At 42.7% G+C, this 20,775-nt stretch overlaps 1 protein-coding gene across 4 annotated transcripts in view; it reads left to right on the forward strand.

The window, feature by feature from the left end:
• LOC127569012 (dihydropyrimidinase-related protein 3-like) overlaps positions 1-20,775 on the forward strand; it is a 159,510-nt gene that overhangs the window by 77,923 nt on the left and 60,812 nt on the right. For all 4 annotated transcript variants that reach the window (XM_052013261.1, XM_052013262.1, XM_052013263.1 and 1 more), the window contains exon 4: positions 5,196-5,360. In XM_052013261.1, the coding sequence (XP_051869221.1) occupies positions 5,196-5,360 (165 nt within the window). The remainder of the gene's footprint in view (positions 1-5,195; positions 5,361-20,775) is intronic.

Raw genomic sequence — 20,775 nt, forward strand, 5'->3', positions numbered from 1 at the left:
AAGTTCCTTTAGAACTGAGATGTGTTGGAATTTCTTCAGCCAGAGAGTGGTGAATCTGTGGAATTTGTTGCCAGAGAGGGCTGTGGAGGCCAAGTCATTGGGTGTATTTAAGACGGGGATTGATAGATTCTTGGTTGGTAAGGGGGTTATGGGGAGAAGGTAGGAGAATGAGGTTGGGGAAGAAAGATATCAGCCATGATTGAATGGTGGAGCAGACTCAATGGGCCAAATGGCCCAACTCTGCTCCTATATCTTATGATCTTATGGCATTTACTGGAATAGCATTAATGCAAATATTGAAGTAAGAATTGGCCACTCCTGCTCAGTCATTCAGTAAATACTACATTCCCACCCATCTCCTGTAACCTTTCACTCTCTTTGTTATTCTATGGATGAGTCTTGTGGCAGTTCTGTAAAGCACAATATAAAGCTCAGAACAAATTGCCCCTCACACATAGCACCTTCACTTCTGTATAGAAAGAGTTTGTTTTTATTTTTGCTCCTTGCTTGACTTTAAGGTGCTGCAAAGCAGCTTGCATCTCAGAAGTACTTGTGAGCTGTAGACGCAGTTAATAATGTAAGATGGATGACATTGTAAAAGTGATAAATAGGATCCTATCAAGAGAGAGGGCCATTCATGATCCTTCTGAATGTGTTGAGACTTTAAAAAAAAACGGAACAAACTGGGCAAGAAGGCTAAAGGCATCGTTGAGACAGGTGAGGAAGGACGTGACTTACAAATTATAAAGTTCCAGGATGAACAGATGAATCTCAAGTGGTTCTTTCAGATCTGAATGCTGTTAGTTCATTGAACAGCTATTATGTTGCTGTTAGACTGTCACCTCTGGGCCTATGTGCCTCTGGATTTCTCATTCATAACTGCACCACACGGAACCTAATGCACTCTGTGGCCACGAAAGTGGGTCTTGAGAGCATTGGTGAAGGTCAAGGGAATTTGAGTCATGGAACCTGCTCTTCCTCAGGTTTTCTCCTGATTTTTCCTTTTGTTGTCTCACAACAAATGTACACCACTGTTCATGCCATTAAGTGAACAAGTAATTTGAGGCCATTATGTTCCCTTAAGCAGAAAGTAAACATGATAGTATAAACAAGAGGAATACTGCAGCTTTTTCTCAGGAGTAGGACCAGAACCAAAGCAATTGGGACGTTTCTTTGGATCCAGATGTTGTCCATTCCCAAGAATCCAGTTGTTTGATTCTGTAGAATTCTCCAGCTTGTTTATGGAGAGTTTTCCCCCTATGATTTCCAACATTTAATTCTACCCCAGGGAAATTGCAACCTCCCGAGCTCTGGGTCTGATTAGTTTTGTTGGAGGACAAAAGATAAATTGCCATAGCAACCCTTTTTAATGAAAAAACACACTTTTCCTACCAACAGCAATCTGTGAAATGGACAGGTCACAGTGCACAACTGCGTGTGGCACATGTGGATTTTAGTGGATCCCTATGGCGATGATAAATGGGGCATCCTGGCTCCTGAGTATTAAATCTTGCATATTTCTGGTGTATGGCAGATTTAGAGCTTACAGCTTTGTTTGTTAACCTTCTGACTGACATCAGAGCCAGGGAGGCTCACTACAGAAATATTATTTTTGCTATTCTAAGTCTTTAAGCAGATTGGTAAAGACACTTTGGGGATTTTAAGAATCTGTAGGCCAGAGTGTCTGGTGTTGTTCTTTCCTCTCCTTGCTTGTCTCCAAGTTACTGACGAACAGCCTGACTGAATATAATGATTCCTTGTTTCTTGAGTGCCAGTGGAGATGGTGAGTTCTATTAAAATATACAGTAAATGAGGGTAATCTGCTGTCAGAGCCTGTAGCAAAAGTTGTTTGCTCCTGGGATAGGATACCACTTAAATATCTTTGAGAAACTGTAAGTAAATTTTTTTTTGAAAAAAGAAAGAATTGTTCTCGGGTTGAGAGCTGATCATTCAGATACCTTTTATCCTGCATTAACTTTGAGCATTATCCGAAAGTTAAAAATTTGGTGGTTCATTGAGTGCATGCTAGTCTGCTTGGGTGCTTTCTGCAGATCTACTGCAGCTTAAAACAGTTGAAAGAACATTGTGAATGTAGATCTACAGTAATTGCATGTCCCAAGGGTTTATTTCCTTTGTTCTATTTTGTTTCTTTATGAAATTGGATGTCCCTCCAGCCCCAGGACTCTGTATTTTCATAGGGTTATGGTTTGTATAGTGAGTTTGAACATTGACCTCTCACTTCTTGCACCTGGCTTTGAATCCACTGCAGGCACGCTCAGAGAGAATTTCTCTGCTGATGAAAATGTCATTTTCTTTTCAAGGAATGTTTTTTGTTTTTGAGATTTGCCTAGAGTGAACTTTGGATTACTTTAAATGTTACACTGCATAACCACCATTTCACTACTGTGTATCATCCAGGGTTGTTGTATGACAGGAAGATGATGTTGTTATTTCTGCAGATTTAAAAGGGGCAAGGAAAGAATGAACTGCACTTCTGAAGTTGCTTGTTGGAAGGGCAGACACAGTGAGTTAATTGTTCTGTGTGGCATCGGATAGTCATATTCCAATCATTATTCGGCAGAGCAACTATCCTCCGATTCAATCAGATTAAAATGTTTAAGCATGTGGTAAGGTGAAACTGATCTCCAGTTCTAGAGTCATAGTCATACAGCATGGAAACAGACCGTTTGGCCCATGATACTATGCTTTCTGCTGATAAACACCTCTGCCTCATGTCCCTCATTATTTTCTATACCTCAGTCAGATCCCACTCCCAGCCTCTCTGCTCCAAGGAAAACAAATCCAGTTTATCCAATCTCTCTGGAATACTCCATCCTAGGCAACATCCAGCTTGATCACAACGGAACTGGACTTAATCTTAAGAAATAAAAATCCAGAGCTGTGGGGAAAGAATGGTGTTCAGTTCTGGCCGCCTCATTTTAAGAAGGATGTGGAAGCTTTAGAGAAGGTGCGGAGGAGATCTACCAGGTTGCTGCCTGGATTGGAATGAGCACAGCTTTGATGGACTGAATGGCTTCTGCACACTATAGTTTTGAGAACAGGATTGAGCTTGCTCTGTCCCCTTGTGGTTAAAGTTTGCCACTGTTGCAACTGTAGCTAATTTTGGCTTAAATTTTATATTAAAAAAAAGTTATCAATACTAAAAACAGAAGTGTTGTGAAACCAGTTTGGTTCACTAATGTAAGCATAAAGTGCTGGTGATGATCAGCAGCATCTGTGGGAAGACAGAACTAACGTATCAGGTCAAAGGCCCTTCATTTTTGGTTGACGAAAGAAAATATGCTGTCTCATCTTGTAAGAACACAGAGGCCAGTCAGCCCATCAAGTCCATGCCAGCACCTGGGAAGCAATCCATTTGATCTATTGCCCCTGTCCTTATTTCCCTTCAACTTGATCTCCTGCACATGTGCCAAACACCCCTCTGTTCATTTTTCTTGCTTTTGACCTGTACCAATGGTTAATTGGCAGTAGCCTCTTAACCAACCACTATGTCTTTGGGACATGGGAGGGAACCTGTGCAGTTACGGACTAGGATGTGCAAACTCTGCACCTGAGGCCAGGATTGAACCCAGGCCGATGGAGCTGTGAGGCAGGACTGCTAAAATCTGTACCACCATGTTACCCCTGAGCCTGACAGGCCTATGTGTGATTCCAGTCCCACTGCAACATGCTGTACTTTGCACTGGTGGACAAAACCCTTCAGGTCAGATGGCATTGTGGTCTCCAACTCCTCCCCCCCCCCCCCCATCAACTTGCTGGAGGTCACCACTGACCATAACGTCAACTGGACCAGCCACCTATCACATAGAAGGTTGTGACCAAATGTCAGAAAGTGGGATTTGTATAGAGTGATACTTGGTGGGCCAAAGTGCCTGTATCTATGCTGTATGATTCTAAGGCAACTAGGGATAGGTTATCAATGGTAATTGTGCTAGTGATGCCCATAAACTGTGACAAATAATGGTCACTCAAGTGGAGAGGCTGTAGAATGATGTCCAGAGCACGGGCTATTTTGTGGGATCCTACCCCACCATGTAACTGCCCCTCCAGCAGGAAGGCATGTCACTGACTTCTGTTCACTCTGTTTAATAGTCTGAGCAACAGTGTCATGCTAATCATTTTCCACAGGATGTTGAGCTGCTTTTAGCCAGTATTATGAAGCATGAAAATAGGCCCTTTGGCCCAATTTGTCTATGCTGACCAAGGTGCCTTCCTAAGCCAGTCTCATTTACCTGCATTTGGCCCTTATCCCTCTAAACCTTTCCTATCTATGTACTTGTCCAAATGTTTTTTTTTCAACGTTGCAGTCATACCTCTTGTTACCACTTCCTCTGGCAGCTTCTTCCATATACCCACTACCCTCTTTGTGGAAAAACTTGCCCCTCAGGTACCCTTTAAATCTTCCCCCCTCACCTAAAACCTATGCCCTCTAGTTTTAGATTTCTCAATCCTGGGGAAAAAAGACTGGGACCATCCAGTGAGAGTATTCTGCTTCCCTTGTGCACCTTCTGTGGGACGGGCCTGTAAGTGAGCACCATTAGATATTGCCAGGTGGTAAGCACCAGGTCAAGATACAATGTAGCAAGAACAGGGAATAATGAAGCTTCTGTTGGCTGACTCTGGGAGCCACTCATTCCTCCAGTTATACATACTTGCCTGCCAGCTGCATTGTTTTCTGTGGAGCCAGCTCTTTTACTTTAAACATGAAGTCTGCGGGGTTGTGGGGTTCAAGGGCAGAGTGAGTCTTGGCCTTGAGGAGCAGCAGAATCTGCATCTGTAGTAGTGTAGGGAGCATTGAAGAAAACACGTCATATATAAACCAGATTAAACCAAGGCAATGATGGTTTTTGCCTTAAAAGCAGGAAATGCTAAAAACGGCATTTTGTCCTTTTATTTCAAATTTCCAGCATCTTCAGTTTTTTGGTTTCTGTTGGTTAGTCATTCTAGAAATTGAGGATGCAGTTCCACATCTCTCAAGCCCTGTAGAACAGCAAATCCAAGGGTTGAGATGCAGGTACATTTTTCTGTCTGAATGTCTATGTACTTTGTGTACATATCTGAAGTTTTTTGATTGGCAGGATTAAACATTGAATGGAAAATGTTCAAAAGGGTGTGGAAGGAGTCTAAATTTTTGAGGCCTTAGTTGAAGTGTCCATTTCCTTTCCTCCCCACAGTTGACCATGTGATCCCGGACCCCGAGAGCAGCGTCATCGCCGCGTACGAGAAGTGGCGGGAGTGGGCGGATAGCAAGTCGTGCTGTGATTACGCCCTTCACGTGGACATCACTGACTGGAACGAGGGGGTTAAGGAAGAAATTCAGACCCTGATCAAAGAGAAAGGTCTGTTTAACTCTGTACCCACCGATCTGGGTTGGCGTTCACTCTCTGTTGATAACATGGTATGAAGTTCATAGGCAGCGTGCAACAGGATTGACCCCTTTCATTCTGCACTTCAAACCTCTGTTCTGGAGGATCATAGTCTACTGTCAGTAAAATGAGCCCTTTCATGATTGGTTTTGACCCAACCCCATGTTGAAAGAATCGTCATCCATTCTCCATGTTTCGTGCCTCTGACTTTACTCCATTTAATCTTCCTATTCTACAATGATTAACTCTCCCACAAACTTTTACCTATTTTTCCATTTTTCCTCAATTCCTCATTTTGTCTCTGTGTGTCTGTCTCCATTCTCTTCCTATTCTTTCACTGCTGGTCTATTTTTTTTACTTAACTGTTTCGCTCTGACTCAACTTTGTTTCTGTGTCGTTCTCTTTTTGTTCCTCCTCGTGTTTCGCTCTGTCCACCTATGCTGGACTAATACTATTTCCATCCTGATCTGGCCTATGATTGCCATAGCACTCCAACAGGGTTGAGACTGGGGATTGAACCCAGAACTCCCTCCTGGCAGTAATGGTTCAGTATTGGGTTAGGCAATAATCGACCCTCCATCCCAGCAGGAAGGGTGTTGATATTAGTGACGATATGAGTCTCTCCTTTGAAGTTAACTCTGTTTAAAATGTGTTTCAGCAGCAGGTAATGTTTGCCTTTCCAGTTTAATGCACTTCACTGCTTACACCTGGATGGCCGAAGTGTATCCCAACCCTTCGTTGCTATGGCGAGCATTGTATGGTGATAATGAGGGTATTTTGGTTGTAATTCCTCCAAAAGCCAAAAATGGAGGGGAAAAAAAGGTGCTGTGGACTCTGTCAAAACTCCTGTCCTCCACTAATGAAGGGTTTTGATACAGAGAAATTGTTTACACTAAGAGGAGAGTGGATAATTATGGCACACACATGGTAATTAGCGAAAGAATTGCTGAGGAGATGAGTAGTTCATATTCATTCAGTACAGAAAGACTCCCTTCAGCCTACCAAGACCATGCCAGCCATCAAACACCCATTTCCTAACTCTACACGAATCCATTCTATTCTCCCCACATTCCCATCATTTTCCTCCAGATTCTACCATTCAACTACACACTACGTACAGTATCCAATTAACCTAACAGTCTGCATGTCTGGGATGTGGGAGGAAACTGGAGCATCTGGTAGAAACCCATATGGTCACAGGGAGAACGTGCAAACCACAGAGGTGGGGGGGGGGGGGGGGACACAGAGAGGTGGGGTGACACAGAGACTAGGGGGGGGGGGGGGACAGCACTCGGAGGTCAGGGTCGAACCTGGGTCACTAGAGCTGGGAGGCAGCAGCCATGTTCATTGCACCACTGTATCACCTGATCAGTGCATGCCCAAGTTGTTAGAATTGACCACACTGCTGAAAGGATTTGGGCAGCATGGGTTAATTGGCCATTGTAGATTGCCTCTTGTGTATAGGTCAGAGGAGAATCTGGGGGGTTGATGAGAATGTGGGAGTTTTTTTTAAAAAAGGAGTAAATACAGTGCAAGTGAGCACTTGATGGTCCATCGAGTCTGCACAGACCGAAAGGTCTGTCTCTGTATGATTCTATGAAAGGGCCATGAAGCAGTTTCGATTGTAACTTTCAAAAGAAAGTGAGAACTTGGGAAAAGAGAGAAAAAATACAGGGCATCAAGAAGAGTGGGAGATCGGGACCGTTTGGGTAGCTCTAAGTGACTTAGCCAAGGCAACGTGGGCTGAGTCCGTCTAGCAGCATGGTGAATCAATGGTCTGGTCTTTCCTGTTTTGCAAAAGAGACTTTAAGACACCCTGAGGTAAAGCATCACAGCAGTGAACAATGGGTCAGAATGGAGGACTTTGGATTCATACACAGCCAACAAAGGTGCTGATGTGTACTTCAAAAAGGGGGAAATGTCTGGAGGATTGTGAATGTTCATGCTCTACATTCCTCACTGACGTTGCTAAAAATATTAAACCTCAGCAGGTTTGTGTCTTGTGTTATTCTGTCCCTGTTCTGCTGTGCAGTGATGGAGCTGCTCTCTTGAATAACCCACCTGGGTGAATGGTGACTTGCTGATGCATGTTCTATGCAACGTTGGTCATCAATGATGGTTGTTACTTATAGGGGTGACAGCCTTTAGGGACTGGGCATGCATACAATTTCTACAAAGGGCTTTATTTGTGGTTGAGAATCCACTTCACACTGGCAACCAGGAGAGCAAAGAATTGTCCACTAGAAGTGTCTGCTGAGGATGTTGAACTCTTAAGTATCAGTAGTCTGTGAAGCTCATGATAAACCACAAAGTCTGAGGAGCAGATTTCAAGCACAAGGGGAAATGTACCACCTGCATAAGTGAATGTGGATAAAATGATAAGCCTGTTAATTGTCATGGTAACAGACAATAGAAACAGATAGGCTAATCACAGATCTATTGCAGAAACCTGTTCCAACAAGGTGAGGGAGCCTTTCAGTTCATACATCAGGAGGATGGAAGTGTTTTCTTTGGAAATTAATGTTACTGGGGAAAGAGGGCAAGGGTGACTATGCTTGGAATTAGGATATGTGGAGACACGAGGAGGCTATCTGGTTAGAAATAGAGCTGGATTCTCATTGTTCAGGGGTTCTGCTGGTGTCTATATTGATCTAATTTTGGTCCATGTGCCACTGAGGTGAGAGGAACTGTGGAGCATCCTTCTCACATTTGGCTACCCACAGAAATTCATCTCCTTATGCCTGCTGCCTGGTGGCATGCATGCCAGGGTCTTAACTGATGTGTCCACAACAATCGGCTAGTTGGTGTCATGCACAATGTCATCATTGCCCCTCTGCACTTCTCAATCTTCCTCACTACGGTGTTGCAGCTCACCTCCAGCAAGCTTCCCGCTGGAGTGGAGCAAATCTACAAGTGGGAAACTGTTCAGCGGAGGTTGCCTTCAATCCGTCACTCCAGCCTCAGTCGTCAAGCTGCAGTGTGCCGGTGGGGCTTGCAGTGGGAGGCTGAGCTTTATGACTCGTTCATTGCAGCATTTATACTTGCTATCCACAAAACAAGGTCCCCCACCAACCTTCCCCTGCTATAGCACCATCCTTGCCACTGTTCAAAGCCAAAGTTGAATTTATTGTCGTATGCACATGTGCAATGAAAAACCTAGTTGTAGGAGTATCACAGGCACATAGTATTAGTAGTGAGGTTCCATAATGTGGGCCACTTATCGTATCTCAGGAGCCATTACTCTGTGAAGACAGATGGGGTGATGAATTTCACCATCACTTTGTGTGCCAGCATAGCCCTTGCCAATCAGAGGAAAAAGGTGTTTAAAGATCAGGATCTCAGACCCAGGTCAGAGCTTGTGTTCTTGCAGGCAGCAGTGATCCTGATCTTTTGTCTGCTTCAGTGGCATGGGCTACCTACAGCAGGCACCTAAGAGTGCGGGAGAGAGAGCACCAACGCTGCCTCGACAATGTCCTCCAAATCCATAGAGTCATATAATACAAACAGGCCCTTCGGCCCACCATAGAGTAGTACAGCATGGAAATGGGCCCTTCGGCCCAATTTGTCCATGCCAAACAAGAGCCCGCCGAGCTAGTCCCATTTGCCTGTGTTTGGCCCATATCCCTCTAAGCCCCTCCTATCCATGTACTTATCCAAATGTCTTTTGAATGTTGTTATTGTATGTCCACGTTGACCATCAAGTATCCGTCAATGCTAATCCGATTTACCAGCACTTGGTCTATTGCCTTGTATACCTTGGTGATTTCAGGTGCTAATCCAGAAACTTTTTAAATGGCAGGATGTGAACAAACATCAGAATCCTCTGCCGGCATCCCACCGTTGAGGCACCGATTACATTCTATCAGTTCTGCAAGCCTGACAGCAGATTCGGGGGAAACAGGCACTCTGAGCTCTGTCACAGAAAGAGATTATTGGGTTTACAGAAGAAACAATTCAAGAGTGTTCTCAAAGCCTCTGTAACGAGTGTCACATCCCAACTGACTTGTGGGAATCCCTGGCCCATGACTGCTCATAATGGAGAAGGAGCAAGAAAAATGTCAAGTCTGTTGGGAAGATAAAGAAACCCAGTGTGGAAGAGTGGCATTTCCCCTCAGACTACCCCCTTCCTCACTGTGGTAAGGTTTGTGGATTCCACACTGACACTTCCATACAAGTCATTCTTGGCCATGGAGGAGGAGGTGGAGAGATAATTACCAAGTGATGTTGGCAAGCTTACTTGCTCACCATAGGACAATCAGTATCCCACTTAACAATGTAGTTGAGAAATTAGTTTATAAGTTTGGAACCTGTAGCCTGAGGTGAGAAGATGCAGTTAATGACTATATAGTTGCTCTGAAAGATGTACAGTATAAGATCTTTATTAGTCACATGTACATCGAAACACACAGTGAAATGCATCTTTTTGTGTTGTGTGTTCTGGGGGCAGCCCGCAAGATCTGTTGTGGTGTTGCAACTTCAGTGTGATTCTGGGTCAGACATGGGGAGAAGGTTGTGTGTGGGCTAATGAATGAGCGCAATCGGCTTTGAGTCATTAAAAGCACGTGTTAGTTCAGTGATGCGAGCTGTTATAATTTTAGAAAGTAACGGCACGTGCCCTCTGCATGCAAAGCAAAACAGAATAGCACAAACGTGAACAGTTGAGGCAATAGAATGAAAACACTTGAGGTTTAAAAAAAACTTCGAAGGGATAACCGTTGTGGTCAATGAATAATATGAGGGGCATATTTTTGCATGCACGCCACTGATTGTGATTGATTGTAAAATGAAACTACTTCAAAATTAGAGTAAAATTGGAAAAACCAAGGCTCGAATATTGCCACAATGACAGATTGCTTCATTGTGGGAGGGGAGACTCTTAACCAGAAATTTAGTAAGGGACCACTGGCTAGATGCACATTAAAATTGAGAGCATATTGAGGGCACATCCTGAGAGTACCAGGACAAGTGGGGTATTTATTCCTCCACAGTGAGTAAAAAAGCAAGGCTGCTGATTAGTGTCTGATAATGTCAGCAGACTGACTGAAGAGCGGACTAGTTGGAAGAGTTTGAGTATGGATTGGGAAGATGCATTCAGCATGAATATGTTGCAGCAGTTTAAGTTATCTCCTTGAACAATGTGAAGAGATGTTCTAGGAATCATGCAGTGGCATTGAGAAAACAAAACTTTGTACATATACAAAACTGAATGTCAAATTGGTTTACTGTAAAGCTGGGTCAGTAGTCTCTGGACTGTAAACAGGTTGAAGAAGCTAAACTGACCTGAGTGACATACAGTATTAATGACTGTAGCAAAGTGATGGTTGACACTCAGCAGTGGTACCCAAAGTCAGTAAGACCATTCGGCTCTGCGAGGATTATGAAGTGACTCTCAGTAGTGCAGTAGATGATGAGCAGTACTCACTGTCCACATCACAAGATGCATACACTGACACAGTAGGAGCAAAAGTCTTCACTAAACCAGATCTGTTCTTTGCTTATGCTCAGCTTAATATTGATGAATAGATTGAAGGTTGCTTGACAGTTAATGCCCCACTTGAGGTTGTACTTGTATACCAAGCTGCCATAGAGGGTAAGATCATTACGTTAAGCATTCGAGCCAACCATGGATAAGGTACTTTGGGGATCTCGAACAATCAGGATGGCTTTCTAATTATAGTAACTACAGATGATGATAAACCTTTTTATAACTTGAAGTCTTTAGAAAAATCATCAATGCAATGTGAAAATTAAAAGTTAGCAAATGTACATTTGTGCAAATGGAAGTGATTGATTTTGGTCTGAGTGTGGATGGCAGTGAGCTAAGACTGGCTAATGAGATAGTTGAGGCCATCATCAGAACCAGAAAAGCTATTGAGTTTGGGCCATTTCTAGAGGTGACCCAACATTGTGCTGGGTTCCCACCAGACCTTGCCACAATGCTGACTCCAGTTCACTAACTGTTAAGGATGAGCCATGGCAGTGGTGTAAAGATCAGCACATGAACAGTTCAAGGAATTCATTAGCTGTCCATAATTTTTGGTGCATTACACCACCAACCATCTGCTAAAACTTGTGGTGCTTCTAAGTATGGCATTGGCACAGTGATTGGTGACATCAAAATTACCCTCAGAGAGGAGCTGGTGCTCATAGCTATGCTTGAACATACAAAATTTCATCAGTTTTCTGCTGGGAAAATCATTCATGCTTATCACTGACCACAAGCCACTGTTGGCTGTTCTGGGGCTGAAATTTACCATTCCCAAGGTTTGGATCATTTTTCTATTTCAATGTGATAATCAAGCACAGAGAATCCTTGCAAAGCAGTACAGTGTCGAGACTACCCAAGGAAGAAATCACAATAAATATAGAACAATGCTCTAGTACTCCCAGTGTGGAAGTACCAGAGTTGCACAAAGATGTGTAGTGTATGACTGCATTCCAAGTGGTTGACAGACTCCGCATGGGTCTGAATGCAGACATGGACACTGTTTTATCATGGGCATTATGAATTGTATCTTGGGGGCACAAGATTAATGATACTGAAGGAATTACAAAGGAAGATCATGGAAAAAGTCATGCAGAAATGTGAAGGTAGTAACTGGAGTATTTGCCGATTGGCTTGACATTGACAAAGATCTGGAAACTCTACCCATCAGATATACAAGTATATCAGGATTGAAGAATGCCATCCTCCTAAAGCACCACTTCAGGTGTTGTAAGCGGCCATTTCAGTGCTTTTATATACATTATTGTGGGGGGAAATGTAGTGGATGGCTTTCTTATTAATTGACACCTTATTAATGATTGACAGCTTATTAATTAAAAGACAAGCAGTATGGTGTTGCTATTTAATGCTTGCCATCCCTTTAAAGTTTGTCATGTGACTGTTCTCCAGTTTGCAGTAATGTTTGCAAAGAATTTGAAAAGTCATTGAAGCTACCCACACTGAGTTCCTCATGTCTCAGATGTACAAGTCTGTAGGTTGTGCAATGGACTTTGTAGGAGGTTATGAACCCACTGAGTGTATAGCATTCAATTTTGGGTTTTTATGCAAGGTTTTTCTTTTCCTTAAGTTGAGTTGCAGGCCACTCTGTTAGTGCAGCAAACTCAGGGTTCAACCAGAGAACTCCTGTCATATTCATTTTGCTAGATAAATTGCCTGCTGCCATTTGAATTCCTTAGGGAGTGAAATTGGTCCTTGGCAGAAGCACAAAGCAGCCAGTATTGAATTGGAACTCTGTTTTATACCCTGCCTAATTTTCTTTTCCGGCTGCTGAATCACTTTCACCCTTTGTGTAACTTTACAACATAACTATTCTTAAATATGTCTAGGAATACTAAAAATAAACATCACTTTTATTGTAAAATACTGCACAATTGATTCCCTGGCAGATTTGAATTTGGTGATTATGCAAATGCCTTCCATCGGAACTTGGTTTGGGGATAGTGAATTGAAGGAAGTGGGGAGAAAAGCATTTTTTCTAACACGTAGTATTGAGTACAGTTTAACATAGAATGTTACGGCACAGTACAGGCCCTTCGACCCACGATATTGTGCCGACATTTTATCCTGTTCTATTATCTATCTAACCCTTCCCTCCCACGTAGCCCGCCATTTTTCTATTGTTCATGTGATTATCTCAGAGTCTCTTAAATGTCCCTAATGTATTCTGCCCCCACAACCTCTGCTGGCAGTGTGTTCCACGCACCCACCACACTGTGTGTGTGTGTGTGTGTGTAGGGGGAGAAAAAAACTTGCTTCTGACATCCCCCTTGTACCTTCTTCCAATCACCTTAAAATTATGCCCCCTCATGTTAGCCAATGTTTGTGCCAACATTGTTGATTGAGCTTAATGTGAGAATAGCACCTGTGGAGTATTGCATTAATTGTAAAAAGATCAGGTACATTAAGTAAAAGTGCTGTATAATTTGAGGCCTAACGCATTTAAATGGTCAATAAAAATAAAAAAAAGAGTAGATGCTGGAAATCCTAAACTAAAGAGAAAATTCTGCAAAGAAGAACTCAGCAGGTCAAGCAGCATCTGTTGAAAGAGAAACAAGTTCTGATGAATGGTGTCAGACCCAGAACATTAACTGTTCTCTTTCCACAGATGCTTGCCTGATCTGCTGACTGTTTCCAGCATTTTGTGTTTTTTTACTTCAAAATAGTCAGTGTTGTTATCAGGTTCAGGTCTGCGACCCTTCTGATGAACGCTCTTGATTTGAAATGTCACCCATTTTGCTTCCAGTACCATTGTTTTGCATTGTTTCCCTGGTTTTGGACAAGTGATGTGTGGGCAGCATCTATATCCTTTGGGTTTTTAATGGAAGTTTGGCTTGAGTGCCTGAAAAAGGAAAAGAGGATTTGCATAACATTTGCTCATGGCTGCAGAGTGTCAAGATGCAATTTGCAGCCAATGTAATGAGCTCTGTTGTAATATAGGAAGTGTGCTATACAATTTATGCACAGCAGACACCACGAATAATATTAGAATGTTGACTAAAGGTTTTTTTTTATAAAGAGACACGAGACTGCAGATGCTGTAATCTGGAGCTAATAACAAACTGCTGGAGCAGCTCAACCAATCAGGCACTATCTGTGGAGCTGAGGGATAGTTGACGTATCAGGTCGAAACCCTGCATCAGGACTGAGAATGAAAAACTTCATCAAAGTGGGCATTCCTTGAAGACACTCTGCAGTGCAGTAGTAAAATGGAGACCAGGTCTCCAGGTTTTTTTAATATGAACTTCAGTTAACGGTCAGGATATTGGGGATACCTGCCTTTCTCTTCCTCCTTGGCGATGTAATGACAACCGACTGAGAACTTTGGGGCCTCAGTTTAATGTCACTTCTGAAGGATTACACCTCTGAGTAGGTCCTCTGTATTGCACTGGTGTGTCAGCATGGATTTCTGTGTGCACCTACTGTCCTTTAGATGAAGGTCCTGTGGATTTTGTGATCAGATTGTAGTATACTAATTTCATGAGGCTGGTCACAGATGGTAGTATTTAAAGAATAATTAGCCCCTCCATGAATTATTCAGTGATTTGAAGGCAAAGCAGAATGCGTCTCGTTCAAATGGAGATGGAAAATATTACTTATTTATCTAATGGATTTGAAAAGAAAGCATTTAGAATATTGCTGAACACCACTTTAACAAAATAAGATTTCCAAGCATCCTGGTATTGTCTTTCCTTTCATTAAATACGAATGAGAAAATTCCTTTTTAAGTATATTTGTTTAACTTGTATCTGTATGGGTGCCAGTAAATGTCTGAAGATTTGCAGGTATCCGTGCTGTACAGCTAATGGCTTTCTTTATGGGTAGTGTCTTCTGAGGATTCCAGCAAAGGTTAACTTGAAATTCTGCCAATTTTAAAAAGGGCTGACCCTAACCCCTGTAAGTAAAGCCTGGTTTCTGCTTTAGCACATTGGCAAACACAATTTCCTACAAACCAGTACAAATTTTGCAGTATTTTAAAATGTAATGTTTGTTTATAAAATGAAAAATTGGCTTGTTATTTATTTATTAATAATTACTTGATTAAGTTTACTTAAAACAGCTGCAAATTTGTCACATCATTCTTCAATGCCAATCTACCACCTGTGAGTAATAAATATTAAACGAATAGTAATGTATTTTAAGTAGGATACAAAATGATTTTTCAGTGCATTGATGCTTAAACATTTTTCTAAAAAACCCTTGGATCAGAATACTTTTTTGTAACCTTACTCCTTTTTGCTGTCCCTTGGAGCATCTTTGAATGCAGTTAGCAGTAGGTCCGACTATGATTAATCTGATCTGGCAGTGTGACCAGTTTTTGGAGCTATCGTTTAGTGTAATGTTTTCAAAAGTTAGTCATGGATAATAGGATCTTGTTTAGCATTATGATTTCTACTTTTTAAAAAAAAGATCATGCAATCTTTTGTGCTGGTTGCATCATTTCTTTTGAGGATCAGACCAACAAGGTCAGTGTAATTGAATGGAAACTCAAGTGGATGATATCAGAGTACAAACGCACCTTTTACATGCAGCAAGCTCCCACAAACAGTGACGATGAACAGGTCTTGTTTTGGCTTAAGAATAAGTAAGACACCCAGAGAGAATGTGATGGGAATTCGGAGAGAATAAAATGGATTGGTATAAAAGTGTGCTTGATGGTCGGTGTGGTCTGGGTGGGCTGAAGGGCCTATTTCCATGCTGTGTGACTCTGACTTCTATGAACACCACTTTTTTTGTTCTTATAAATAGTATCCTAGGATCTGTTGATCTTCAAGGGTATACAATGTTTTTTTTTATGACCGATCTAAAAGATGACATGTCCCACACCGTCAATTTCTCCATACAGCACTGGTGAGAAGCTTTCTTTTTTTTTTTGCCCCTTTTGGTGAATGCCCTGTAAATTGAATGAGAAGATTTCTGAATGCTGGTTGTAAGGCTTAGATGTAACATACTATCTGAAATGCAATGCAGCCCTCCATCTTATGGTAATAAGTTAACTATGTAACACTCCACAGGTGCTGCCTAACCTGCTGTGTAATTCCAGTAGCTTCAGTTTTTACTTTGGGTTTCAACATTCACAGAGACGCTGGAATCGAGCCTGAAACATTAACCCTGTTTCTCCTTCCACAGGTGCGGCCAGACCTCGGTATTCCTAGCATTTTCTGTTTTTTATTTCAGATTTCCAGCATCTGTAGTTTTATTGATTTTTAGCATTCACGGTTGTTCTCCCGTCTGTTCTCTCTCCTCCACCCCTCTTGCTCTGCCTCTCAGTCAGACACTGTCCTTGGCAATTAGTAATTCATAGTCAATTAATGTCTGTAACATTGACTTCTATGCGTTCCTTGGTTAAAACTCTGTTGTGCTACAACTCCACTGATTAATTTTTGATCTTGACTAAAGCAGTCCAATGCTGAGTCACTTCTTATATTTGTTATTTTTCCTTTGGTTAATAAGTATAGTTTGTCCTACATTTACCTGCACAGGCCTGGTTTGTACAAACCAACATAATTTCCTCTTTGAACACCGGGAATATATGTTCCCACTGGTTTTGATTTGGTATTTTGATGCAAAGAGAGAGTGGTCAAATTATTGTTAATGGAGGGGCTTGGGAACACCACAATTTGGAAGTTTACCTCCAAAGTGCGCGCTGTTTTGACTTGGAAATAAGTTCTGACCTTTCAACACTTGGCCAAAATGCTGAAGCTGTGGATGTACCTCAGACACATGGACAGCAGTGATTTAAGGTTGTACATCTGTACCACTTTCTCAAGGGGTATCCATTAAACATTGACCATGCCAGTGATGCCTATAAACAAGAAAAAGGGGAGTTTTTGGGCTGTTTTATTCACAAAAATCAGCATTATTTCTATTGAAATGTTTCGTGAATGGGCTATCCATACGTAGAGGTCAGGGAGCTCAGACTCTTCTAACTTTGTAACCTCTTTTGGCGAGCTCCCATTCTTTACCCTGCCGTTTGATGTTGGACTTAATAGAGTGAATGACAACAGATGAATGTCCTTTATTGTTGCACATTTTATCTATTCAGTATACTTTTTTTGGGGGGGGGGGTGGTGGGATTTGGTGGAAGAACTTGTTGGTCTGAATAAAATTCTTGGAAGAGATGGTTTACCAGCTGATTTGCATCTGGCTGTGTGAGACTAGATGGGCTCAGATCTGCTGCAAGTGCACACTGTGATGCTTCTGACTAGCAGGGTGGGTGTGGGAAGGATGTCCAGCGATAAGGACATTATCGCTCTTGCTTTCAAGCTGAGAGGCTGTTCCCCTCAATAACAGGTATTCCACGTTGGATGCTGTTGAGGGGGATGACCTACAGGGATCAAGCAGCAGAAGCCAGGTCACTGGCACTGGTCCTGCTGCTCAGAAGTGAAGGGAGGAGAAGAGGAGGGCAATAGTTGTAGGGGACTCGATAGTCAGGGGTACAGATGGGAGGTTCTGTGGACGTGAGTGAGAATCCAGCATGGTACAGTGGCATGCAAAAGTTTGGGTACCCCTGGTCAAAATTTCTGTTACTGTGAATAGCTAAGCGAGTAAAAGATGACCTGATTTCCAAAAGGCACAAAGTTAAAGACACATTTCTTTAATATTTTAAGCAAGATTACTTTTTTATTTCCATCTTTTATAGTTTCAAATAACAAAAAGGAAAAGGGCCCGAAGCAAAGTTTGGGCACCCTGCATGATCAGTACTTAGTAACACCCCCTTTAGCAAGTATCACAGCTTGTAAACACTTCCTGTAGCCAGCTAAGAGTCTTTCAATTCTTGTTTGGGGGATTTTCACCCATTCTTCCTTGCAAAGGCTTCTAGTTCTGTGAGATTCTTGGGCTGTCTTACATGCAGTTCTGTGAGATTCTTGGGCTGTCTTGCATACATTGCTCTTTTGAGGTCTATCCACAGATTTTCGATGATGTTTAGGTTGGGGGACTGTGAGGGCCATGGCAAAACCTTCAACTTGTTCCTCTTGAGGTAATCCAATGTGGATTTTGAGGTGTGTTTAGGATCATTATCCTGTTGTAGAAGCCATCCACTTCATCTTAAGCGTTTTTTTTGTTACAGATGGTGTGATGTTTGCTTCCAGAATTTGCTGGTATTCAATTGAATTCATTCTTCCCTCTACCAGTGAAACGTTCCCCATGCCACTGGCTGCAACACAAGCCCAAAGCATGATCAATCCACCCCTGTGCTTAACAGTTGGAGAGGTGTTCTTTTCATGAAATTCTGCACCCTTTTTTCTCCAAACTCTACTGCATCCTCACCATAAAATTCAGCATCAGAAGTTTGCAAAAGAACATCTAAACAAGCCTGATGCATTTTGGAAACAAGTCCTGTGGACTGAAGTTAAAATAGAACTTTTTGGCCACAATGAGCAAAGGTATGTTTGGAGAAAAAAGGGTGCAGAATTTCCTCGTTGTTCACGGGAATTGTACCGGAGGATTGGAGGGTGGCAAATGTTGTCCCCTAATTCAAAAAACAAAGTAGGGATAGTCCAGGGAATTATAGACCAATGAACCTTATGTCAGTGGTGGGCAAGCTGTTGGAAAGGATCCTTAGAGATAGGATCTATGGGCATTTCAAGAATCATGGTCTGATCAGGGACAGCCAGCATGGCTTTGTGAAGGGCAGAGCATGGCTTTGTGAAGGGCAGATCATGTCTCACAAGCCTGATAGTGTTCTTTGAGGAGGTGACCAGACAGATTGATGAGGGTAGTGCAGTAGATGTGGTCTACATGGATTTTAGTAAGGCGTTTGACAAGGTTCCACATGGTAGGCTTCTTCAGAAGGTCAGAGGGCATGGGATCCAGGGAGGCTTGGCTGTGTGGATTCAGAATTGGCTTGCCTGTAGAAAGCAGAGGGTTATGGTGGATGCAGTGCATTCAGATTGGAGGGCTGTGACTAGCGGTGTCCCACAAGGATCGGTTCTGCGACCTCTACTTTTCATGGTTTTTATTAATGACTTGGATGAGGGGGTAGAAGGGTGGGTTGGCAAGTTTGCAGACGACGAAAAGGTTGATGGTGGTGTGGATAGTGTGGAGGACTGTCGAAGATTGCAGAGGGATATTGATAGGATGCGGAGCTGGGCTGACAAGTGGCAGATGGAGTTCAATCTGGAGAAGTGTGAGGTGGTACACTTTGGAAGGACAAACTCCAAGGTGGAGTACAAAGTTAATGGCAGGATTCTGGGTAGTGTGGAGGAGCAGAGGGATCTGGGGGTTCATATCCACAGATCCCTGAAAGTTGCCTCACAGATGGATAGGGTAGTTAATAAAGCTTATGGGATGTTAGCATTCATAAGTCGTGGGATCGAGTTTAAGAGCCGCGAAGTGATGATGCAGCTTTACAAAACTCTGGTTAGACCACACTTGGAGTACTGTGTCCAGTTCTGGCCGCCTCATTATAGGAAGGATGTGGAAGCGTTGGAAAGGGTGCAGAGGAGATTTACCAGGATGCTGCCTGGTTTAGAGAGTATGCATTATGAGGAGAGACTAAGGGAGCTAGGGCTTTGCTCTTTGGAGAGGAGGATGAGAGGAGACATGATAGAGGTATACAAAATATTGAGAAATAGATAGAGTAGACAGCCAGTGCCTCTTTCCCAGGGCACCAATGCTCAATACAAGAGGGCATAGCTTTAAAGTAATGGGTGGGAAGTTCAAGGGAGATATCAGAGGGAGGTTTTTTACCCAGAGAGTGGTTGGTGCATGGAATGCACTGCCTGGGGTGGTGGTGAAGGCAGGTACATTGGTCAAATTCAAGAGATTGCTAGTAGATAAGCATATGGAGGAATTTAAAATAGAGGGATATGTGGGAGGAAGGGGTTGGATAGTCTTAGGCAAGGTTTAAAGGTGGGCACAACATTGTGGGCCGAAGGGCCTGTATTGTGCTCTACTGTTCTATGATTCTATGAAAATTGGCAACACATCTTGCTGGTAAATGATTACAGGGTTCTGTCGAGAACCATCGCCAACAGAGGCAGATGATACACCTGGACCAGACCTCTGCCACATCTGGCAGGACGATCTCTGAGCCTTGCACTGCTTGGGGATATGATCAGCCTACATGTGGGATGGGGGAATGGATGCTTTGGTAATCAAATTTAGTTATAGCACAGGAACAGTCTCTTCAGCCCATCATGTCTGTGCCAAACATGCTGAATTAAACTAAATCTCTTCTCTGCCTATACATGATCCACATCTCTCCATTCCCTGCAATTTTGTGTGTCTATCTAACGGCATCTTAAAAGCCACTATCGTATATACTTCTCCCACTACCCCTAGCAACCCATTCCAGGCACCTACCACTCTGTTTTATAACAAAAAAAACTTGACCTGCACATCTCCTTTAAATTTTCCCCCTCTCACCTTAAATGTACGTCCACTAGTATTTGACATTTCTACTCTGGGGTAAAAGGTTCTGACTGTCAACCCTATCTATGCCTCTCATAATTTTATATTCCTCTTATCAGGTCTCCCCTCAGACTTTGACACTTCAGATAAAACAACCCAGGTGTATCCAACCTCACCTTGTAGCTCATACTCTGTAATCCAGGCAGCACCTTGGTAAACCTCTTCTGCACCCTCTCCAAAGTCTCCATATCCTTCCTCTAATGGAGCGACCAGAATTGCACACAATTGGACCAAGAAAAAGGCCTTTGACAGAATATCATAAGCATGAAAGGCATGTTGTCCAGAATTGTCTTTTGGGGAGGGAATCTGTACTTGGACATAACTGTCCTACACAACAGACTTCAATAACACAGTGCAAATTAACGGGTGAAAAACTGAAAGCTTCTCGATCTGCAGAGGTACCTTTGACCACAAGTCATTCAGGCATTGTTTTGCACAGAATGTCCTTTGAGGGTTTGTTGGAGGAGA

This window comes from Pristis pectinata, chromosome 4, assembly GCF_009764475.1.
Source record: "Pristis pectinata isolate sPriPec2 chromosome 4, sPriPec2.1.pri, whole genome shotgun sequence".
Lineage (NCBI taxonomy): Eukaryota > Metazoa > Chordata > Chondrichthyes > Rhinopristiformes > Pristidae > Pristis > Pristis pectinata.